The 18,954-nt window shown below is 47.1% G+C and overlaps 1 protein-coding gene across 1 annotated transcript in view; it reads left to right on the top strand.

The window, feature by feature from the left end:
* Positions 1 to 18,954, top strand: part of LOC147116084 (unconventional myosin-VIIa-like) — a 507,950-nt gene that overhangs the window by 233,361 nt on the left and 255,635 nt on the right. The window contains exon 16 of the mRNA XM_085992002.1: positions 14,591 to 14,749. Coding sequence (XP_085848128.1) covers positions 14,591 to 14,749 — 159 coding nt within the window. The remainder of the gene's footprint in view (positions 1 to 14,590; positions 14,750 to 18,954) is intronic.

The raw sequence follows: 18,954 nt of genomic DNA, 5'->3' as shown, positions 1-18,954 counted from the left end.
AGATGCTCCTCTGGGTACAGACAGTGAGTGAGATGTTACTCTGGGTACAGACAGTGAGTGAGATGTGACTCTGGGGACAGACAGTGAGTGAGATCTTACTCTGGGTACAGACAGTGAGTGAGATGTTACTCTGGGTGCAGACAGTGAGGGAGATGTTACTCTGGGGACAGACAGTGAGTGAGATGGGACTCTGGGTACTGACAGTGAGTGAGATGTTACTCTGGGTACAGACAGTGAGTGAGATGTTACTCTGGGTACAGACAGTGAGTGAGATGTTACTCTGGGTACAGACAGTGAGTGAAATGTTACTCTGGGTACCGACAGTGAGTGAGATGTTACTCTGGGTACAGACAGTGAGTGAGATGTTACTCTGGGTACAGACAGTGAGTGAGATGTTACTCTGGGTACTGACAGTGAGTGAGATGTTACTATGGGTACAGACAGTGAGTGAGATGTTACTCTGGGTACACACAGTGAGTGAGATGTTACTCTGGGTACAGGCAGTGTGTGAGATGGGACTCTGGGAACAGACAGTGAGTGACATGTTACTCAGGGTAGAGACAGTGAGTGAGATGCTTCTCTGGGTACAGACAGTGAGTGAGATGTTACTCTGGGTACAGACAGTGAGTAAGATGTTTCTCTGGGTACAGACAGTGAGTGAGATGTTACTCTGGGTACAGACAGTGAGTGAGATGTTACTCTCGGGACAGAAAGTGAGTGAGATGTTACTCTGGGTACAGACAGTGAGTGAGATGTTACTCTGGGTACAGACAGTGAGTGAGATGCTCCTCTGGGTACAGACAGTGAGTGAGATGTTACTCTGGGTACAGACAGTGAGTGAGATGTGACTCTGGGGACAGACAGTGAGTGAGATCTTAATCTGGGTACAGACAGTGAGTGAGATGTTACTCTGGGTGCAGACAGTGAGGGAGATGTTACACTGGGGACAGACAGTGAGTGAGATGGGACTCTGGGTACTGACAGTGAGTGAGATGTTACTCTGGGTACAGACAGTGAGTGAGATGTTACTCTGGGTACAGACAGTGAGTGAGATGTTACTCTGGGTACAGACAGTGAGTGAAATGTTACTCTGGGTACCGACAGTGAGTGAGATGTTACTCTGGGTACAGACAGTGAGTGAGATGTTACTCTGGGTACTGACAGTGAGTGAGATGTTACTCTGGGTACAGAGAGTGAGTGAGATGTTACTCTGGGTACACACAGTGAGTGAGATGTTACTCTGGGTACAGGCAGTGAGTGAGATGGGACTCTGGGAACAGACAGTGAGTGACATGTTACTCAGGGTAGAGACAGTGAGTGAGATGCTTCTCTGGTTACAGACAGTGAGTGAGATGCTACTCTGGGTACAGACAGTGAGAGAGATGTTACTCTGGGTACAGACAGTGAGTGAGATGTTACTCTGGGTACAGACAGTGAGTGAGATGTTACTCTGGGTACAGATAGTGAGTGAGATGGGACTCTGGGGACAGACAGTGAGTGAGATGGGACTCTGGGTACTGACAGTGAGTGAGATGTTGCTCTGGGTACAGACAGTGAGTGAGATGTTACTCTGGGTACAGACACTGAGTGAGATGTTACTCTGGGTACAGTCAGTGAGTGAAATGTTACTCTGGGTGCAGACAGTGAGTGAGATGTTACTATGGGTTCAGACAGTGAGTGAGATGTTACTCTGGGTACAGACAGTGAGTGAGATGTTACTCTGGGTACAGACAGTGAATGAGATGTTACTCTGGGTAGAGACAGTGAGTGAGATGTTACTCTGGGTACAGACAGTGAGTGAGATATTACTCTGCGTACAGACAGTGAGTGAGATGTTACTCTGGGTACAGACAGTGAGTGAGATGGGACTCTGTGAACAGACAGTCAGTGAGATGTTACTCTGGTACTTACAGTGAGTGAGGTGTTACTCTGGGTACAGACAGTGAGTGAGATGTTACTCTGGGTACTGACAGTGAGTGAGATGTTACTCTGGGTACAGACAGTGAGTGAGATGGGACTCTGGGGACAGACAGTGAGTGAGATGTTACTCTGGGAACAGACAGTGAGTGAGATGTTAATCTGGGTACAGAGAGTGAGTGAGATGTTACTCTGGGTACAGACAGTGAGTGAGTTGTTACTCTGGGTACAGACAGTGAGTGAGATGTTACTCTGGGTACAGACGGTGAGTGAGATGGGACTCTGGAAACAGACAGTGAGTGACATGTTACTCTGGGTACAGACAGTGAGTGAGATGTTACTCTGGGTACAGACAGTGAGTGAGATGTTACTCTGGGTACAGACAGTGAGGGAGATGTTAATCTGGGTACAGATAGTGAGTGAGAAGGGACTCTGGGGACAGACAGTGAGTGAGATGGGACTCTGGGTACTGACAGTGAGTGAGATGATACTCTGGGTACAGACAGTGAGTGAGATGTTACTCTGGGTACAGACAGTGAGTGAGATGGGACTCTGTGAACAGACAGTCAGTGAGATGTTACTCTGGTACTTACAGTGAGTGAGGTGTTACTCTGGGTACAGACAGTGAGTGAGATGTTACTCTGGGTACTGACAGTGAGTGAGATGTTACTCTGGGTACAGACAGTGAGTGAGATGGGACTCTGGGGACAGACAGTGAGTGAGATGTTACTCTGGGAACAGACAGTGAGTGAGATGTTAATCTGGGTACAGAGAGTGAGTGAGATGTTACTCTGGGTACAGACAGTGAGTGAGTTGTTACTCTGGGTACAGACAGTGAGTGAGATGTTACTCTGGGTACAGACGGTGAGTGAGATGGGACTCTGGAAACAGACAGTGAGTGACATGTTACTCTGGGTACAGACAGTGAGTGAGATGTTACTCTGGGTACAGACAGTGAGTGAGATGTTACTCTGGGTACAGACAGTGAGGGAGATGTTAATCTGGGTACAGATAGTGAGTGAGAAGGGACTCTGGGGACAGACAGTGAGTGAGATGGGACTCTGGGTACTGACAGTGAGTGAGATGATACTCTGGGTACAGACAGTGAGTGAGATGTTACTCTGGGTACAGACAGTGAGTGAGATGTTACTCTGGGTAAAGACAGTGAGTGAAATGTTACTCTTGGTACCGACAGTGAGTGAGATGTTACTCTGGGTACAGACAGAGGGTGAGATGGGACTCTGGATACTGACAGTGAGTGAGATATTACTCTGGGTACAGACAATGAGTGAGATGTTACTCTGGGTACAGACAGTGAGTGAGATGTTACTCTGGGTACATACAGTGAGTGAGATGTTACTCTGGGTACAGACAGTGAGTGAGATATTACTCTGCGTACAGACAGTGCGTGAGATGTTACTCTGGGTACAGACAGTGAGTGAGATGGGACTCTGGGAACAGACAGTCAGTGAGATGTTACTCTGGTACTTACAGTGAGTGAGGTGTTACTCTGCGTACAGACAGTGAGTGAGATGTTACTCTGGGTACTGACAGTGAGTGAGATGTTACTCTGTGTACAGAGAGTGAGTGAGATGGGACTCTGGGGACAGACAGTGAGTGAGATGTTACTCTGGGTACAGACAGTGAGTGAGATGTTACTCTGGGTACAGACAGTGAGTGAGATGTTACTCTGGGTACAGACAGTGAGTGAGATGTTACTCTGGGTACAGACAGTGAGTGAGATGGGACTCTGGAAACAGACAGTGAATGACATGTTACTCTGGGTACAGACAGTGAGTGAGATGTTACTCTGGGTACAGACAGTGAGTGAGATGTTACTCTGGGTACAGACAGTGAGTGAGATGTTACTCTGGGTACTGACAGTGAGTGAGATATTACTCTGCGTACAGACAGTGAGTGAGATGTTACTCTGGGTACAGATAGTGAGTGAGATGGGACTCTGGGGACAGACAGTGAGTGAGATGTTACTCTGGGCACAGACAGTGAGTGAGATATTACTCTGGGTACAGACAGTGAGTAAGATGTTACTCTGGGAACTGACAGTGAGTGAGATGTTACTCTGGGTACTGACAGTGAGTCAGATGTCACTCTGGGTACTGACAGTGAGTGAGATGTTACTCTGGGTGCTGACAGTGAGTGAGATGTTACTCTGGGTACTGACAGTGAGTGAGATGTTACTCTGAGTACAGACAGTGATTGAGATGTTACTTTGGGTACAGACAGTGAGTGAGTAGTTACTCTTTGTACAGACAGTGAGTTAGATGTTACTCTGGGTACAGCAGTGAGTGAGATGTTACTCTGGGTACAGAAAGTGAGTGAAATGTTACTCTGGGTACAGACAGTGAATGAGATGTTACTCTGGGGACAGACAGTGAGTGAGATGTTACTCTGGGCACAGACAGTGAGTGAGATATTACTCTGGGTACAGACAGTGAGTGAGATGTTACTCTGGGTACAGACAGTGAGTGAGTTGGGACTGTGGGAACAGACAGTGAGTGAGATGTTACTCTGTGTGCAGACAGTGAGTGAGATGGGACTCTGGGTACTGACAGTGAGTGAGATGTTACTTTGGGTACAGACAGTGATTGAGATGTTACTCTGGGTACAGACAGTGAGTGAGATGATACTCTGGGTACAGACAGTGAGTGAGATGTTACTCTGGGTACAGACAGTGAGTGAGATGTTACTCTGGGTACAGACAGTGAGTGAAATGTTACTCTGGGTACTGACAGTGAGTGAGATGTTACTCTGGGTACAGAGAGTGAGTGAGATGTTACTCTGGGTACACACAGTGAGTGAGATGTTACTCTGGGTACAGGCAGTGAGTGAGATGGGACTCTGGGAACAGACAGTGAGTGACATGTTACTCAGGGTAGAGACAGTGAGTGAGATGCTTCTCTGGGTACAGACAGTGAGTGAGATGTTACTCTGGGTACAGATAGTGAGTAAGATGTTTCTCTGGGTACAGACAGTGAGTGAGATGTTACTCTGGGTACAGACAGTGAGTGAGATGTTACTCTCGGGACAGAAAGTGAGTGAGATGTTACTCTGGGTACAGACAGTGAGTGAGATGTTACTCTGGGTACAGACAGTGAGTGAGATGCTCCTCTGGGTACAGACAGTGAGTGAGATGTTACTCTGGGTACAGACAGTGAGTGAGATGTGACTCTGGGGACAGACAGTGAGTGAGATCTTACTCTGGGTACAGACAGTGAGTGAGATGTTACTCTGGGTGCAGACAGTGAGGGAGATGTTACTCTGGGGACAGACAGTGAGTGAGATGGGACTCTGGGTACTGACAGTGAGTGAGATGTTACTCTGGGTACAGACAGTGAGTGAGATGTTACTCTGGGTACAGACAGTGAGTGAGATGTTACTCTGGGTACAGACAGTGAGTGAAATGTTACTCTGGATACCGACAGTGAGTGAGATGTTACTCTGGGTACAGACAGTGAGTGAGATGTTACTCTGGGTACAGACAGTGAGTGAGATGTTACTCTGGGTACTGACAGTGAGTGAGATGTTACTATGGGTACAGACAGTGAGCAAGATGTTTCTCTGGGTACAGACAGTGAGTGAGATATTACTCTGGGTACAGACAGTGAGTGAGATGTTACTCTGGGTACAGACAGTGAATGAGATGTTACTCTGGGTAGAGACAGTGAGTGAGATGTTACTCTGGGTACAGACAGTGAGTGAGATATTACTCTGCGTACAGACAGTGAGTGAGATGTTACTCTGGGTACAGACAGTGAGTGAGATGGGACTCTGTGAACAGACAGTCAGTGAGATGTTACTCTGGTACTTACAGTGAGTGAGGTGTTACTCTGGGTACAGACAGTGAGTGAGATGTTACTCTGGGTACTGACAGTGAGTGAGATGTTACTCTGGGTACAGACAGTGAGTGAGATGGGACTCTGGGGACAGACAGTGAGTGAGATGTTACTCTGGGAACAGACAGTGAGTGAGATGTTAATCTGGGTACAGAGAGTGAGTGAGATGTTACTCTGGGTACAGACAGTGAGTGAGTTGTTACTCTGGGTACAGACAGTGAGTGAGATGTTACTCTGGGTACAGACGGTGAGTGAGATGGGACTCTGGAAACAGACAGTGAGTGACATGTTACTCTGGGTACAGACAGTGAGTGAGATGTTACTCTGGGTACAGACAGTGAGTGAGATGTTACTCTGGGTACAGACAGTGAGGGAGATGTTAATCTGGGTACAGATAGTGAGTGAGAAGGGACTCTGGGGACAGACAGTGAGTGAGATGGGACTCTGGGTACTGACAGTGAGTGAGATGATACTCTGGGTACAGACAGTGAGTGAGATGTTACTCTGGGTACAGACAGTGAGTGAGATGTTACTCTGGGTAAAGACAGTGAGTGAAATGTTACTCTTGGTACCGACAGTGAGTGAGATGTTACTCTGGGTACAGACAGAGGGTGAGATGGGACTCTGGATACTGACAGTGAGTGAGATATTACTCTGGGTACAGACAATGAGTGAGATGTTACTCTGGGTACAGACAGTGAGTGAGATGTTACTCTGGGTACATACAGTGAGTGAGATGTTACTCTGGGTACAGACAGTGAGTGAGATATTACTCTGCGTACAGACAGTGCGTGAGATGTTACTCTGGGTACAGACAGTGAGTGAGATGGGACTCTGGGAACAGACAGTCAGTGAGATGTTACTCTGGTACTTACAGTGAGTGAGGTGTTACTCTGCGTACAGACAGTGAGTGAGATGTTACTCTGGGTACTGACAGTGAGTGAGATGTTACTCTGTGTACAGAGAGTGAGTGAGATGGGACTCTGGGGACAGACAGTGAGTGAGATGTTACTCTGGGTACAGACAGTGAGTGAGATGTTACTCTGGGTACAGACAGTGAGTGAGATGTTACTCTGGGTACAGACAGTGAGTGAGATGTTACTCTGGGTACAGACAGTGAGTGAGATGGGACTCTGGAAACAGACAGTGAATGACATGTTGCTCTGGGTACAGACAGTGAGTGAGATGTTACTCTGGGTACAGACAGTGAGTGAGATGTTACTCTGGGTACAGACAGTGAGTGAGATGTTACTCTGGGTACTGACAGTGAGTGAGATGTTACTCTGCGTACAGACAGTGAGTGAGATGTTACTCTGGGTACAGATAGTGAGTGAGATGGGACTCTGGGGACAGACAGTGAGTGAGATGTTACTCTGGGCGCAGACAGTGAGTGAGATATTACTCTGGGTACAGACAGTGAGTAAGATGTTACTCTGGGAACTGACAGTGAGTGAGATGTTACTCTGGGTACTGACAGTGAGTCAGATGTCACTCTGGGTACTGACAGTGAGTGAGATGTTACTCTGGGTGCTGACAGTGAGTGAGATGTTACTCTGGGTACTGACAGTGAGTGAGATGTTACTCTGAGTACAGACAGTGATTGAGATGTTACTTTGGGTACAGACAGTGAGTGAGTAGTTACTCTTTGTACAGACAGTGAGTTAGATGTTACTCTGGGTACAGCAGTGAGTGAGATGTTACTCTGGGTACAGAAAGTGAGTGAAATGTTACTCTGGGTACAGACAGTGAATGAGATGTTACTCTGGGGACAGACAGTGAGTGAGATGTTACTCTGGGCACAGACAGTGAGTGAGATATTACTCTGGGTACAGACAGTGAGTGAGATGTTACTCTGGGTACAGACAGTGAGTGAGTTGGGACTGTGGGAACAGACAGTGAGTGAGATGTTACTCTGTGTGCAGACAGTGAGTGAGATGGGACTCTGGGTACTGACAGTGAGTGAGATGTTACTTTGGGTACAGACAGTGATTGAGATGTTACTCTGGGTACAGACAGTGAGTGAGATGATACTCTGGGTACAGACAGTGAGTGAGATGTTACTCTGGGTACAGACAGTGAGTGAGATGTTACTCTGGGTACAGACAGTGAGTGAAATGTTACTCTGGGTACTGACAGTGAGTGAGATGTTACTCTGGGTACAGAGAGTGAGTGAGATGTTACTCTGGGTACACACAGTGAGTGAGATGTTACTCTGGGTACAGGCAGTGAGTGAGATGGGACTCTGGGAACAGACAGTGAGTGACATGTTACTCAGGGTAGAGACAGTGAGTGAGATGCTTCTCTGGGTACAGACAGTGAGTGAGATGTTACTCTGGGTACAGACAGTGAGTAAGATGTTTCTCTGGGTACAGACAGTGAGTGAGATGTTACTCTGGGTACAGACAGTGAGTGAGATGTTACTCTCGGGACAGAAAGTGAGTGAGATGTTACTCTGGGTACAGACAGTGAGTGAGATGTTACTCTGGGTACAGACAGTGAGTGAGATGCTCCTCTGGGTACAGACAGTGAGTGAGATGTTACTCTGGGTACAGACAGTGAGTGAGATGTGACTCTGGGGACAGACAGTGAGTGAGATCTTACTCTGGGTACAGACAGTGAGTGAGATGTTACTCTGGGTGCAGACAGTGAGGGAGATGTTACTCTGGGGACAGACAGTGAGTGAGATGGGACTCTGGGTACTGACAGTGAGTGAAATGTTACTCTGGGTACAGACAGTGAGTGAGATGTTACTCTGGGTACAGACAGTGAGTGAGATGTTACTCTGGGTACTGACAGTGAGTGAGATGTTACTATGGGTACAGACAGTGAGCAAGATGTTTCTCTGGGTACAGACAGTGAGTGAGATGTTACTCTGGGTACAGACTGTGAGTGAGATGGGACTCTGGATACTGACAGTGAGTGAGATGTTAATCTGGGTACAGACAGTGAGTGAGATGGGACTCTGGGAACAGACAGTGAGTGACATGTTACTCTGGGTAAAGGCAGTGAGTGAAATGTTACTCTGAGTACAGACAGTGAATTAGATGTTACTCTGGGTACAAACATTGAGTGAGATGTTACTCTGGGTACAGACAGTGATTGAGATGTTACTCTGGGTACAGACAGTGAGTGAGATGTTACTCTGGGTACAGTTAGTTAGTGAGAAGTTACTCTGGGTACAGACAGTGAGTGAGATGTTACTCTGGGTACAGAAAGTGAGTGAGATGTTACTCTGGGGTCAGACAGTGAGTGAGATGGGACTCTGGGTACAGACAGTGAGTGAGATGTTACTCTGGGTACAGACAGTGAGTGAGATGGTACTCTGGGTACAGACAGTGAGTGAGATGTTACTCTGGGTGCAGAAGGTGAGTGAGATGTTACTCTGGTTACAGAGAGTGGGTGAGATGTTTCTCTGGGTACAGACAGTGAGTGAGAGGTTACTCTGGGTACTGACAGTGAGTGAGATGGTACTCTGGGTACTGACAGTGAGTTAGATGTTAATCTGGGAACAGACAGTGAGTGAGATGTTACTCTGGGTACAGACCGTGAGTGAGATGTTACTCTGGGTACAGACTGAGTGAGATGTTACTCTGGGTACAGACAGTGAGTGAGATGTTACTCTGGGTACAGACAGTGAGTGAAATGTTACTCTGGGTACAGACGGTGAGGGAGATGTTACTCTCGGTACTGACAGTGAGTGAGATGGGACTCTGGGAACAGACAGTGAGTGACATGTTACTCTGGGTACAGACAGTGAGTGAGATGTTACTCTGGGTACAGACAGTGAGTGAGATATTACTCTGGGTAAAGATAGTGAGTGAGATGGGACTCTGGGGACAGACAGTGAGTGAGATGTTACTCTGGGTACAGACAGTGAGTGAGATGTTACTCTGGGTACAGACTGTGAGTGAGATGGTACTCTGGGTACAGACAGTGAGTGAGATGTTACTCTGGGTACAGACAGTGAGTGAGATGTTACTCTGGGTACAGGTAGTGAGTGAGATGTCACTCTGGGTACAGAGAGTGAGTGAGTTGTTACTCTGGGTACAGACAGTGAGTGAGATGTTACTCTGGGTACAGAGAGTGAGTGAGATGGGACTCTGTGTACAGACAGTGAGTGAGATGTTACTCTGGGTACTGATAGTGAGTGAGATGGGACTCTGGGGACAGACAGTGAGTGAGATGTTACTCTGGGTACAGACAGTGAGTGAGATGTTACTCTGGGTACAGACTGTGAGTGAGATGGTACTCTGGGTACAGATAGTGAATGAGATGGGACTCTGGGGACAGACAGTGAGTGAGATGTTACTCTGGGCACAGACAGTGAGTGAGATATTACTCTGGGTACAGACAGTGAGTGAGAATGTTACTCTGGTTACTGACAGTGAGTGAGATGTTACTCTGGGTACAGACAATGAGTGAGATGTTACTCTGGGTACAGACAGTGAGTGAGATGGGACTCTGGGTACTGACAGTGAGTGAGATGTTACTCTGGGTACAGACAGTGATTGAGATGTTACTCTGGGTACAGACAGTGAGTGAGATGTTACTCTGGGTACAGACAGTGAGTGAGATGTTACTCTGGGTACAGACAGTGAGTGAGATGGGACTCTGGGTACAGACAGTGAGTGAGATGTTACTCTGGGTACGGATAGTGAGTGAGATGGGACTCTGGGGACAGACAGTGAGTGAGATGTTACTCTGGGTACAGACAGTGAGTGAGATGTTACTCTGGGTACAGACTGTGAGTGAGATGGTACTCTGGGTACAGATAGTGAATGAGATGGGACTCTGGGGACAGACAGTGAGTGAGATGTTACTCTGGGCACAGACAGTGAGTGAGATATTACTCTGGGTACAGACAGTGAGTGAGATGTTACTCTGGTTACTGACAGTGAGTGAGATGTTACTCTGGGTACAGACAGTGAGTGAGATGTTACTCTGGTACTGACAGTGATTGGGATGTTACTCTGGGTACAGACAGTGAGTGAGATATTACTCTGGTACTGACAGTGAGTGAGATGGGACTCTGGGTACAGACAGTGAGTGAGATGTTACTCTGGGTACAGACAGTGAGTGAGATGTTACTCTGGGTACAGACAGTGAGTGAGATGTTACTCTGGGTCCTGACAGTGAGTGAGGTGTTACTCTGGGTACAGACAGTGAGTGAGATGGGACTCTGGGTACAGTCAGTGAGTGAGATGTTACTCTGGGTACTGACAGTGAGTGAGGTGTTACTCTGGGTACAGAGTGAGTGAGATGGGACTCTGGGTACAGACAGTGAGTGAGATGTTACTCTGGGTACAGACAGTGAGTGAGATGTTACTCTGGCCACAGACAGTGAGTGAGATGTTACTCTGGGTACAGACAGTGAGTGAGATGTTACTCTGGGTACAGACAGTGAGTGAGATGTTACTCTGGGTACAGACAGTGAGTGAGATGTTACTCTGGGTACAGACAGTGAGTGAGATGGGACTCTGGGTACAGACAGTGAGTGAGATGTTACTCTGGGTGCAGAAAGTGAGTGAGATATTACTCTGGTACTGACAGTGAGTGAGATGTTACTCTGGGTACAGACAGTGAGTGAGATGTTACTCTGGGTACTGACAGTGAGTGAGATGTTACTCTGGGTACTGACAGTGAGTGAGATGTTACTCTGGGTACTGCCAGTGAGTGAGATGGGACTCTGGGTACAGAGAGTGAGTGATATGTTACTCCGGGTACTGACAGTGAGTGAGGTGTTACTCTGGGTACAGACAGTGAGTGAGATGGGACTCTGGGTACAGACAGTGAGTGAGATGTTACTCTGGGTACAGACAGTGAGTGAGATGTTACTCTGGGTACAGATAGTGAGTGAGATGGGACTCTCGGAACAGACAGTGAGTGAGATGTTACTCTGGGTACTGACAGTGAGTGAGATATTACTCTGGTACTGACAGTGAATGAGATGTTACTCTGGGTACAGACAGTGAGTGAGATGTTACTCTGGGTACAGACCGTGAGTGAGATGTTACTCTGGGTACAGATAGTGAGTGAGATGGGACTCTGGGGACAGACAGTGAGTGAGATGTTACTCTGGGCACAGACATTGAGTGAGATGTTACTCTGGGTACAGATAGTGAGTGAGATGGGACTCTGGGGACAGACAGTGAGTGAGATGTTACTCTGGGGACAGACAGTGAGTGAGATGTTACTCTGGGCACAGACAGTGAGTGAGATATTACTCTGGGTACAGACAGTGAGAGAGATGTTACTCTGGGTACTCAGAGTGAGTGAGATGTTACTCTGGGTACTGACAGTGAGTGAGATGTTACTCTGGGTACAGACAGTGAGTGAGATGGGACTCTCTGCACTGACAGTGAGTGAGATGTTACTCTGGGTACAGACAGTGATTGAGATGTTACTCTGGGTACAGACAGTGAGTGAGATGTTACTCTGGGTACAGACAGTGAGTGAGATGTTACTCTGGGTACAGCAGTGAGTGAGATGTTACTCTGGGCTCAGAAGGTGAGTGAGATGTTACTCTGGTTACAGAGAGTGAGTGAGATGTTACTCTGGGTACAGACAGTGAGTGAGATGTTACTCTGGGTACAGACAGTGAGTGAGATGTTACTCTGGTTACTAACAGTGAGTGAGAGGTTACTCTGGGTGCTGACAGTGAGTGAGATGGTACTCTGGGTACTGACAGTGAGTTAGATGTTACTCTGGGTACAGACAGTGAGTGAGATGTTACTCTGGGTACAGACAGTGAGTGAGATGTTACTCTGGGTACAGACTGAGTGAGATGTTACTCTGGGTACAGACAGTGAGTGAAATGTTACTCTGGGGACAGACAGTGAGTGAGATGTTACTCTGGATACAGACAGTGAGTGAGATGTTACTCTCGGTACTGACAGTGAGTGAGATGGGACTCTGGGACCAGACAGTGAGTGACATGTTACTCTGGGTACAGACAGTGAGTGAGATGTTACTCTGGGTACAGACAGTGAGTGAGATGTTACTCTGGGTACAGTGAGTGAGTGAGATGTTACTCTGGGTATAGACAGTGAGTGAGATGTTACTCTGGGTGCAGACAGTGAGTGAGATGTTACTCTGGGTACAGACAGTGAGTGAGATGGGACTCTGGGTACAGACAGTGAGTGAGATGTTACTCTGGGTACAGATAGTGAGTGAGATGGGACTCTGGGGACAGACAGTGAGTGAGATGTTACTCTGGGTACAGACAGTGAGTGAGATGTTACTCTGGGTACAGACTGTGAGTGAGATGGTACTCTGGGTACAGATAGTGAATGAGATGGGACTCTGGGGACAGACAGTGAGTGAGATGGTACTCTGGGCACAGACAGTAAGTGAGATATTACTCTGGGTACAGACAGTGAGTGAGATGTTACTCTGGTTACTGACAGTGAGTGAGATGTTACTCTGGGTACAGACAGTGAGTGAGATGTTACTCTGGGTACAGACAGTGAGTGAGATGGGACTCTGGGTACAGACAGTGAGTGAGATGTTACTCTGGGTACAGACAGTGAGTGAGATGGGACTCTGGGGACAGACAGTGAGTGATATATTACTCTGGTACTGACAGTGAGTGGGATGTTACTCTGGGTACAGACAGTGAGTGAGATATTACTCTGGTACTGACAGTGAGTGAGATGGGACTCTGGGTAAAGACAGTGAGTGAGATGTTACTCTGGGTACAGACAGTGAATGAGATGTTACTCTGGGTACAGACAGTGAGTGAGATGTTACTCTGGGTACTGACAGTGAGTGAGGTGTTACTCTGGGTACAGAGTGAGTGAGATGGGACTCTGGGTACAGACAGTGAGTGAGATGTTACTCTGGGTACAGACAGTGAGTGAGATGTTACTCTGGGTACAGACAGTGAGTGAGATGTTACTCTGGGTACAGAGAGTGAGTGAGATGTTACTCTGGGTACAGACAGTGAGTGAGATGGGACTCTGGGTACAGACAGTGAGTGAGATGTTACTCTGGGTACAGACAGTGAGTGAGATAGTACTCTGGTACTGACAGTGAGTGAGATGTTACTCTGGGTACAGACAGTGAGTGAGATATTACTCTGGTACTGACAGTGAGTGAGATGTTACTCTGGGTACAGACAGTGAGTGAGATGTTACTCTGGGTACTGACAGTGAGTGAGATGTTACTCTGGGTACAGACAGTGAGTGAGATGTTACTCTGGGTACTGACAGTGAGTGAGATGGGACTCTGAGTACAGACAGTGAGTGATATGTTAGTCTGGGTACTGACAGTGAGTGAGGTGTTACTCTGGGTACAGACAGTGAGTGAGATGGGACTCTGGGTACAGACAGTGAGTGAGATGGGACTCTGAGTACAGACAGTGAGTGAGATGTTACTCTGGGTGCAGACAGTGAGTGAGATGTTACTCTGGGTACTGACAGTGAGTGAGGTGTTACTCTGGGTACAGAGTGAGTGAGATGGGACTCTGGGTACAGACAGTGAGTGAGATGTTACTCTGGGTACAGACAGTGAGTGAGATGTTACTCTGGGTACAGACAGTGAGTGAGATGTTACTCTGGTTACAGACAGAGAGTGAGATGGGACTCTGGGTACAGACAGTGAGTGAGCTGGGACTGGGTACACGGGTTGATGGGACTGAGTGAGTTGGGAATGTTTCACCCGTCTCACTATAGTCGGGCATGATCACTATGCAGAACTTTCCGTTATGTAATTAATGGTATGTTATATATATTAATGATAAATACCCTTTGATGATGATTTTTTCTTATAAAGTGAGGCATGCCAGCACTTTTGCTGATGTTCTGTTCTGATTCGTCCAGCTTTTTGATAGGGAGTTGTGCATTAAGCAATTACGATATTCCGGAATGAGGGAAACCATCCGCATCCGTAAGTCAGGCTACCCCATTCGCTTCACTTTCCCAGATTTTGTGCAGCAGTACAAGGTCGTATTGAGATCAGCACTGTGGCAAGTGGAAGAGGTAAGTTGTGGAATATTGGTATCGTGGATTCTCCAATCATTGTTATTCCTCATCAGTGCACTTGATGAGTTAACACTGGTATTAAAATAATTCTGATCAGAAATTCCAGGCACAACAAAATCTGAAAATGCTGGGAACACTCAGCAAGCCAGGCAGCATCTGTAAAGAAAGAAGCGTTGCTGCTTCAGACATAGAACTTCATCAGAACAGGAAGATATTACAAACAAACAGCTTATAAGGAGCAGAGCGAGGGAAAGAGGTGAGAATAAAAACCGCGTACACAGGAAAAGAAAATGAATGAGCTGTAAAGTGATAGGTGGAGAACGAGAGATGGCAAACCGACAGAAGTGATAATAGCATAAGATAAAAGGAGCCATGATGAGAGAAATTAGAAAAATAAAAGACATATAGAATACCCAGGGAATGAGTGAATAGTTAAACGAGGAATATTGACCTCCCTTTTCCTTTCACCACAAAATTGGGGCTTTTCTCGCAGTGACAGAGAGCGGTGAGCAGGATCTACTGGCAAGGTAATGAAAGAGCATTTTCTAGTTTTGGTGAATCAGTAACAAAGAGGCATAGACTAATGAAGGGGTAAGTTTGAAAATGAAATTCACACGGGATTATTGGAACATAGAACGCTTTGCCATACATAGCTTTTCAGTTATAAACTATAACATGATTTAGATGAGATAGTGAATAGTATTATGGAAAAAGGGGCAGGAAATGGGATTAGAGTAAACAGCCACTGTGGAAGAGCTAGCACTGACATGGAAGGCCGAATTACCCTATTTCCTGTCGGAAGGGTGCAGTCCATCTGCAGAAAAGAAAATGCCATTGAGGATCCCTTGCAGACACCCACTCAGGGGGATGCAAGTGCTGATCCATTGCTCTCCGACAACCATTATTCAACTCTGTAATACATTTCATATCCTATCAGGGCAAGGACACTTGCAAACCTTCATCACCAAATAACAGAGAATAGAAGGCACCCATTAAAATAACAAACATACCAATCCGTAAAGGTTTCCACATTTACTAATTGTCTTTTCATTATCTCCTGTTATTACTTCTCATCACTATCCCAACCCCTTGTCCCTAAACCGCTTTTCGCATGTGAACCTAACCTCTTACACCTAAGTGTTGCTACCTCATTGTCAGGAGGTTGTGAGTTTGATGGCTGGCAATGTGCCGACTGAGCCCTCGCGGACGGTGGTGTCACACGGCTCAGTGATGCTGCTGTCCTTGTAGGACCTGCTACAGGTGTCCCATCACTTGACTGTTCAATGCTTACTGGGCCCAGGTCAAAGCTCCCTGCTGTGCTGGTATTAGAGAGGGTGCATTGATGCAATAGTATTGCCGCTGCCATGAGAAGCAGTCCACTCCCTGCATCCCACTTGTGCTGGGCATGTTCTCTGTTGGACTAATGGTCTGTGTGAGAGCAGGTCAAATAGGCTCAATTAAATTTGGAAAGCCCTGAATTATGGTCTTCTCTTTGATGTGATACAAGGAATCTATGGAAGCAGTTGTGGCTGCCACTCCGGTAGCAACAATCGCCCTTAGTGCTTCCTCCTGATAGTGCCGCAGACATCTCCTGGGTGGCCACACTCACCAGAGTGTTGTCTCCTGCATTGTGATGGAGATGGTTGTGGACTCCTCCAAATTAACCACCATTTCCAACACGAGAGGACAATGTCTCCACAGCCTACGCATGAGATCTATGCTTCCAAATCATAGTTCTTTTGAGGACTGGGTCCCTGAGATGTGGGTCCCTGGGCTCCTCCACTGAGGGCAGTCGTTCCTAAGCCTCCCAACCTCCCCCATGGACAGAACCTGGTTCCTCAGCATCCTCCCCAGCTCCTCCTCCTCACCGGTGATATAACCTCTGAATCAGTATTTGCATCCAAAATTCGCTGGAATCTGGAACTGTACCCATGGATTGGAGGCTAGCTAATGTTACCCCACTATTCAAAAAGGGTGGTAGAGAGAAAGCGGGGAATTACAGACCTGTAAGCCTGACATCAGTAGTGGGGAAAATGCTAGAGTCCATTATAAAGGATGTAATAGCTGAGCACTTGGAAAACAGTGACAGGATCGGACAAAGTCAACATGGATTTACAAAAGGTAAATCGTGCTTGACTAATCTGCTGGAATTTTTTGAGGATGTAACTGGGAAAATAGATAAGGGAGAACCAGTAGATGTGGTGTATTTGGACTTTCAAAAGGCTTTCGATAAGGTCCCGCATAAGAGATTAGCGTGTAAAGTTAAGGCCCATGGGATTGGGGGCAAGGTATTGACTTGGATAGAGAACTGGTTGGTGGACAGAAAGCAGAGAGTAGGAATTAACGGGTCTTTTTCTGAGTGGCAGGCAGTGACTAGTGGGGTACCGCAGGGATCGGTCCTTGGACCCCAGCTATTCACAATATACATTAATGGTCTAGATAAGGGAACTAGATGTAATATCTCCAAGTTTGCAGATGACACAAAGCTGGGTGGGCGTGTGTGCTGCGAGGAGGATACCGAGAAACTCCAGGATGATTTGGACAGGTTGGGTGATTGGGCAGAAGCGTGGCAGATGCAATATAACGTGGATAAATGCGAGGTTATCCACTTTGGTGTCAAAAACAGAAAGGCAGACTATTATCTGAATGGCAATAGATTGGGAGAAGGGGAAGTGCAACGAGACCTGGGTGTCCTTGTGCACCAGTCGCTGAAGGTAAGCATGCAGATGCAGCAGGCGGTGAAGAAGGCAAATGGTATGTTGGCCTTCATAGCGAAAGGGTTTGAGTACAGGAGTAAGGATGTCCTGCTGCAGTTGTACAGGGCCTTGGTGAGACCACACCTTGAGTATTGTGTGCAGTTTTGGTCGCCTTATCTGAGGAAGGATGTTCTTACCATGGAAGGAGTTCAGCAAAGATTCACAAGGCTGATCCCTGGGATGGCAGGAATGACGTATGAGGAGAGATTGGGTCGATTGGGCTTATACTCGCTGGAGTTTAGAAGAATGAGAGGGGATCTCATCGAAACTTATAAAATTCTGACAGGTCTGGACAAACTAGATGCAGGTAGAATGTTCCCGATGGTCGGAGAGTCCAGAAACAGTTGTCATCGTCTAAGGATAAGAGGTAAGCCATTTAGGACAGAGATGAGGAAGAATTTCTTCACCCAGAGAGTGGTGAACCTGTGGAATTCTCTACCACAGAAGGCGGTTGAGGCCAAGTCTTTAAATATATTCAAGAAGGAGTTAGATATATTTCTTAGAGCTAAAGGTATCAAGGGATATGGGGAGAAGGCAGGTACGGGGTACTGAGTTTGGATGATCAGCCATGATCTCATCGAATGGCGGAGCAGGCTCGAGGGGCCGAATGGCCTACTCCTGCTCCTATCTTCTATGTTTCTATGTTTCTATCCTCCTGAGTGAGTGTATCTAGGCTGGTGCTTGCGTAAGTAAGGCGCCAGGATGGAGTCAGTGAATCACATGTGAGAATGGGCGCTCTGCAGCCGCTGGGCTGCTCATCAGATCTGTGGAGGGCGCACTCTCACTTGGGATTGACCTTTGATAGCAGGCTTCTCAATTAATTAAAATGTCAGAAGCTTGTATCCACTCATAGTACTGCAGGCGAGTCAACCTCAACCTGACAGTGACGTCGTTCAGGCGATGGCCAGAGTTCAGGCGATGGTCAGAGTTCAGGCGATGGTCAGAGTTCAGGCGATGGTCAGAGTTCAGGCGATGGTCAGAGTTCAGGCGATGGCCAGAGTTCAGGCGATGGCCAGAGTTCAGGCGATGGCCAGAGTTCAGGCGATGGTCAGAGTTCAGGCGATGGCCAGAGTTCAGGCGATGGCCAGAGTTCAGGCGATGGTCAGAGTTCCGGTAATGGACAGCTGGAACAGGTTAATAGGAAGAATGTGACTCTCTTAAGAAACAGCTGGATTCTGGAATTGGGCGACATGGGGGTTGGTATTATTGCAGGATGGATCAAATGGGCTGAGGGACCTTCTCCATAACCTATCTTGTGGTCTTCAGTTCTCCCCTGTCGTGCAGTTATGTGGTACCACAGAAACATTAATGGTAGCACATTTGCTGGACACTTGCATGGTGCATGTGAAATGATCCAAGTAGGACAGCCTGTGGTTTACTCTGTGTCACTCTGTGTGTTTTATCTCAGCTATCCATTGTCCCACATCCTCTTCTTGTTTGTTTCAG

Source organism: Somniosus microcephalus, chromosome 6, assembly GCF_052327205.1.
Source record: "Somniosus microcephalus isolate GS21.2 chromosome 6, FLI_Smic_1.0, whole genome shotgun sequence".
NCBI classification, from domain to species: domain Eukaryota; kingdom Metazoa; phylum Chordata; class Chondrichthyes; order Squaliformes; family Somniosidae; genus Somniosus; species Somniosus microcephalus.
The sequence above is the reverse complement of the archived record's forward strand: the minus strand, read 5'-3'. Positions and strand labels throughout refer to the sequence as shown.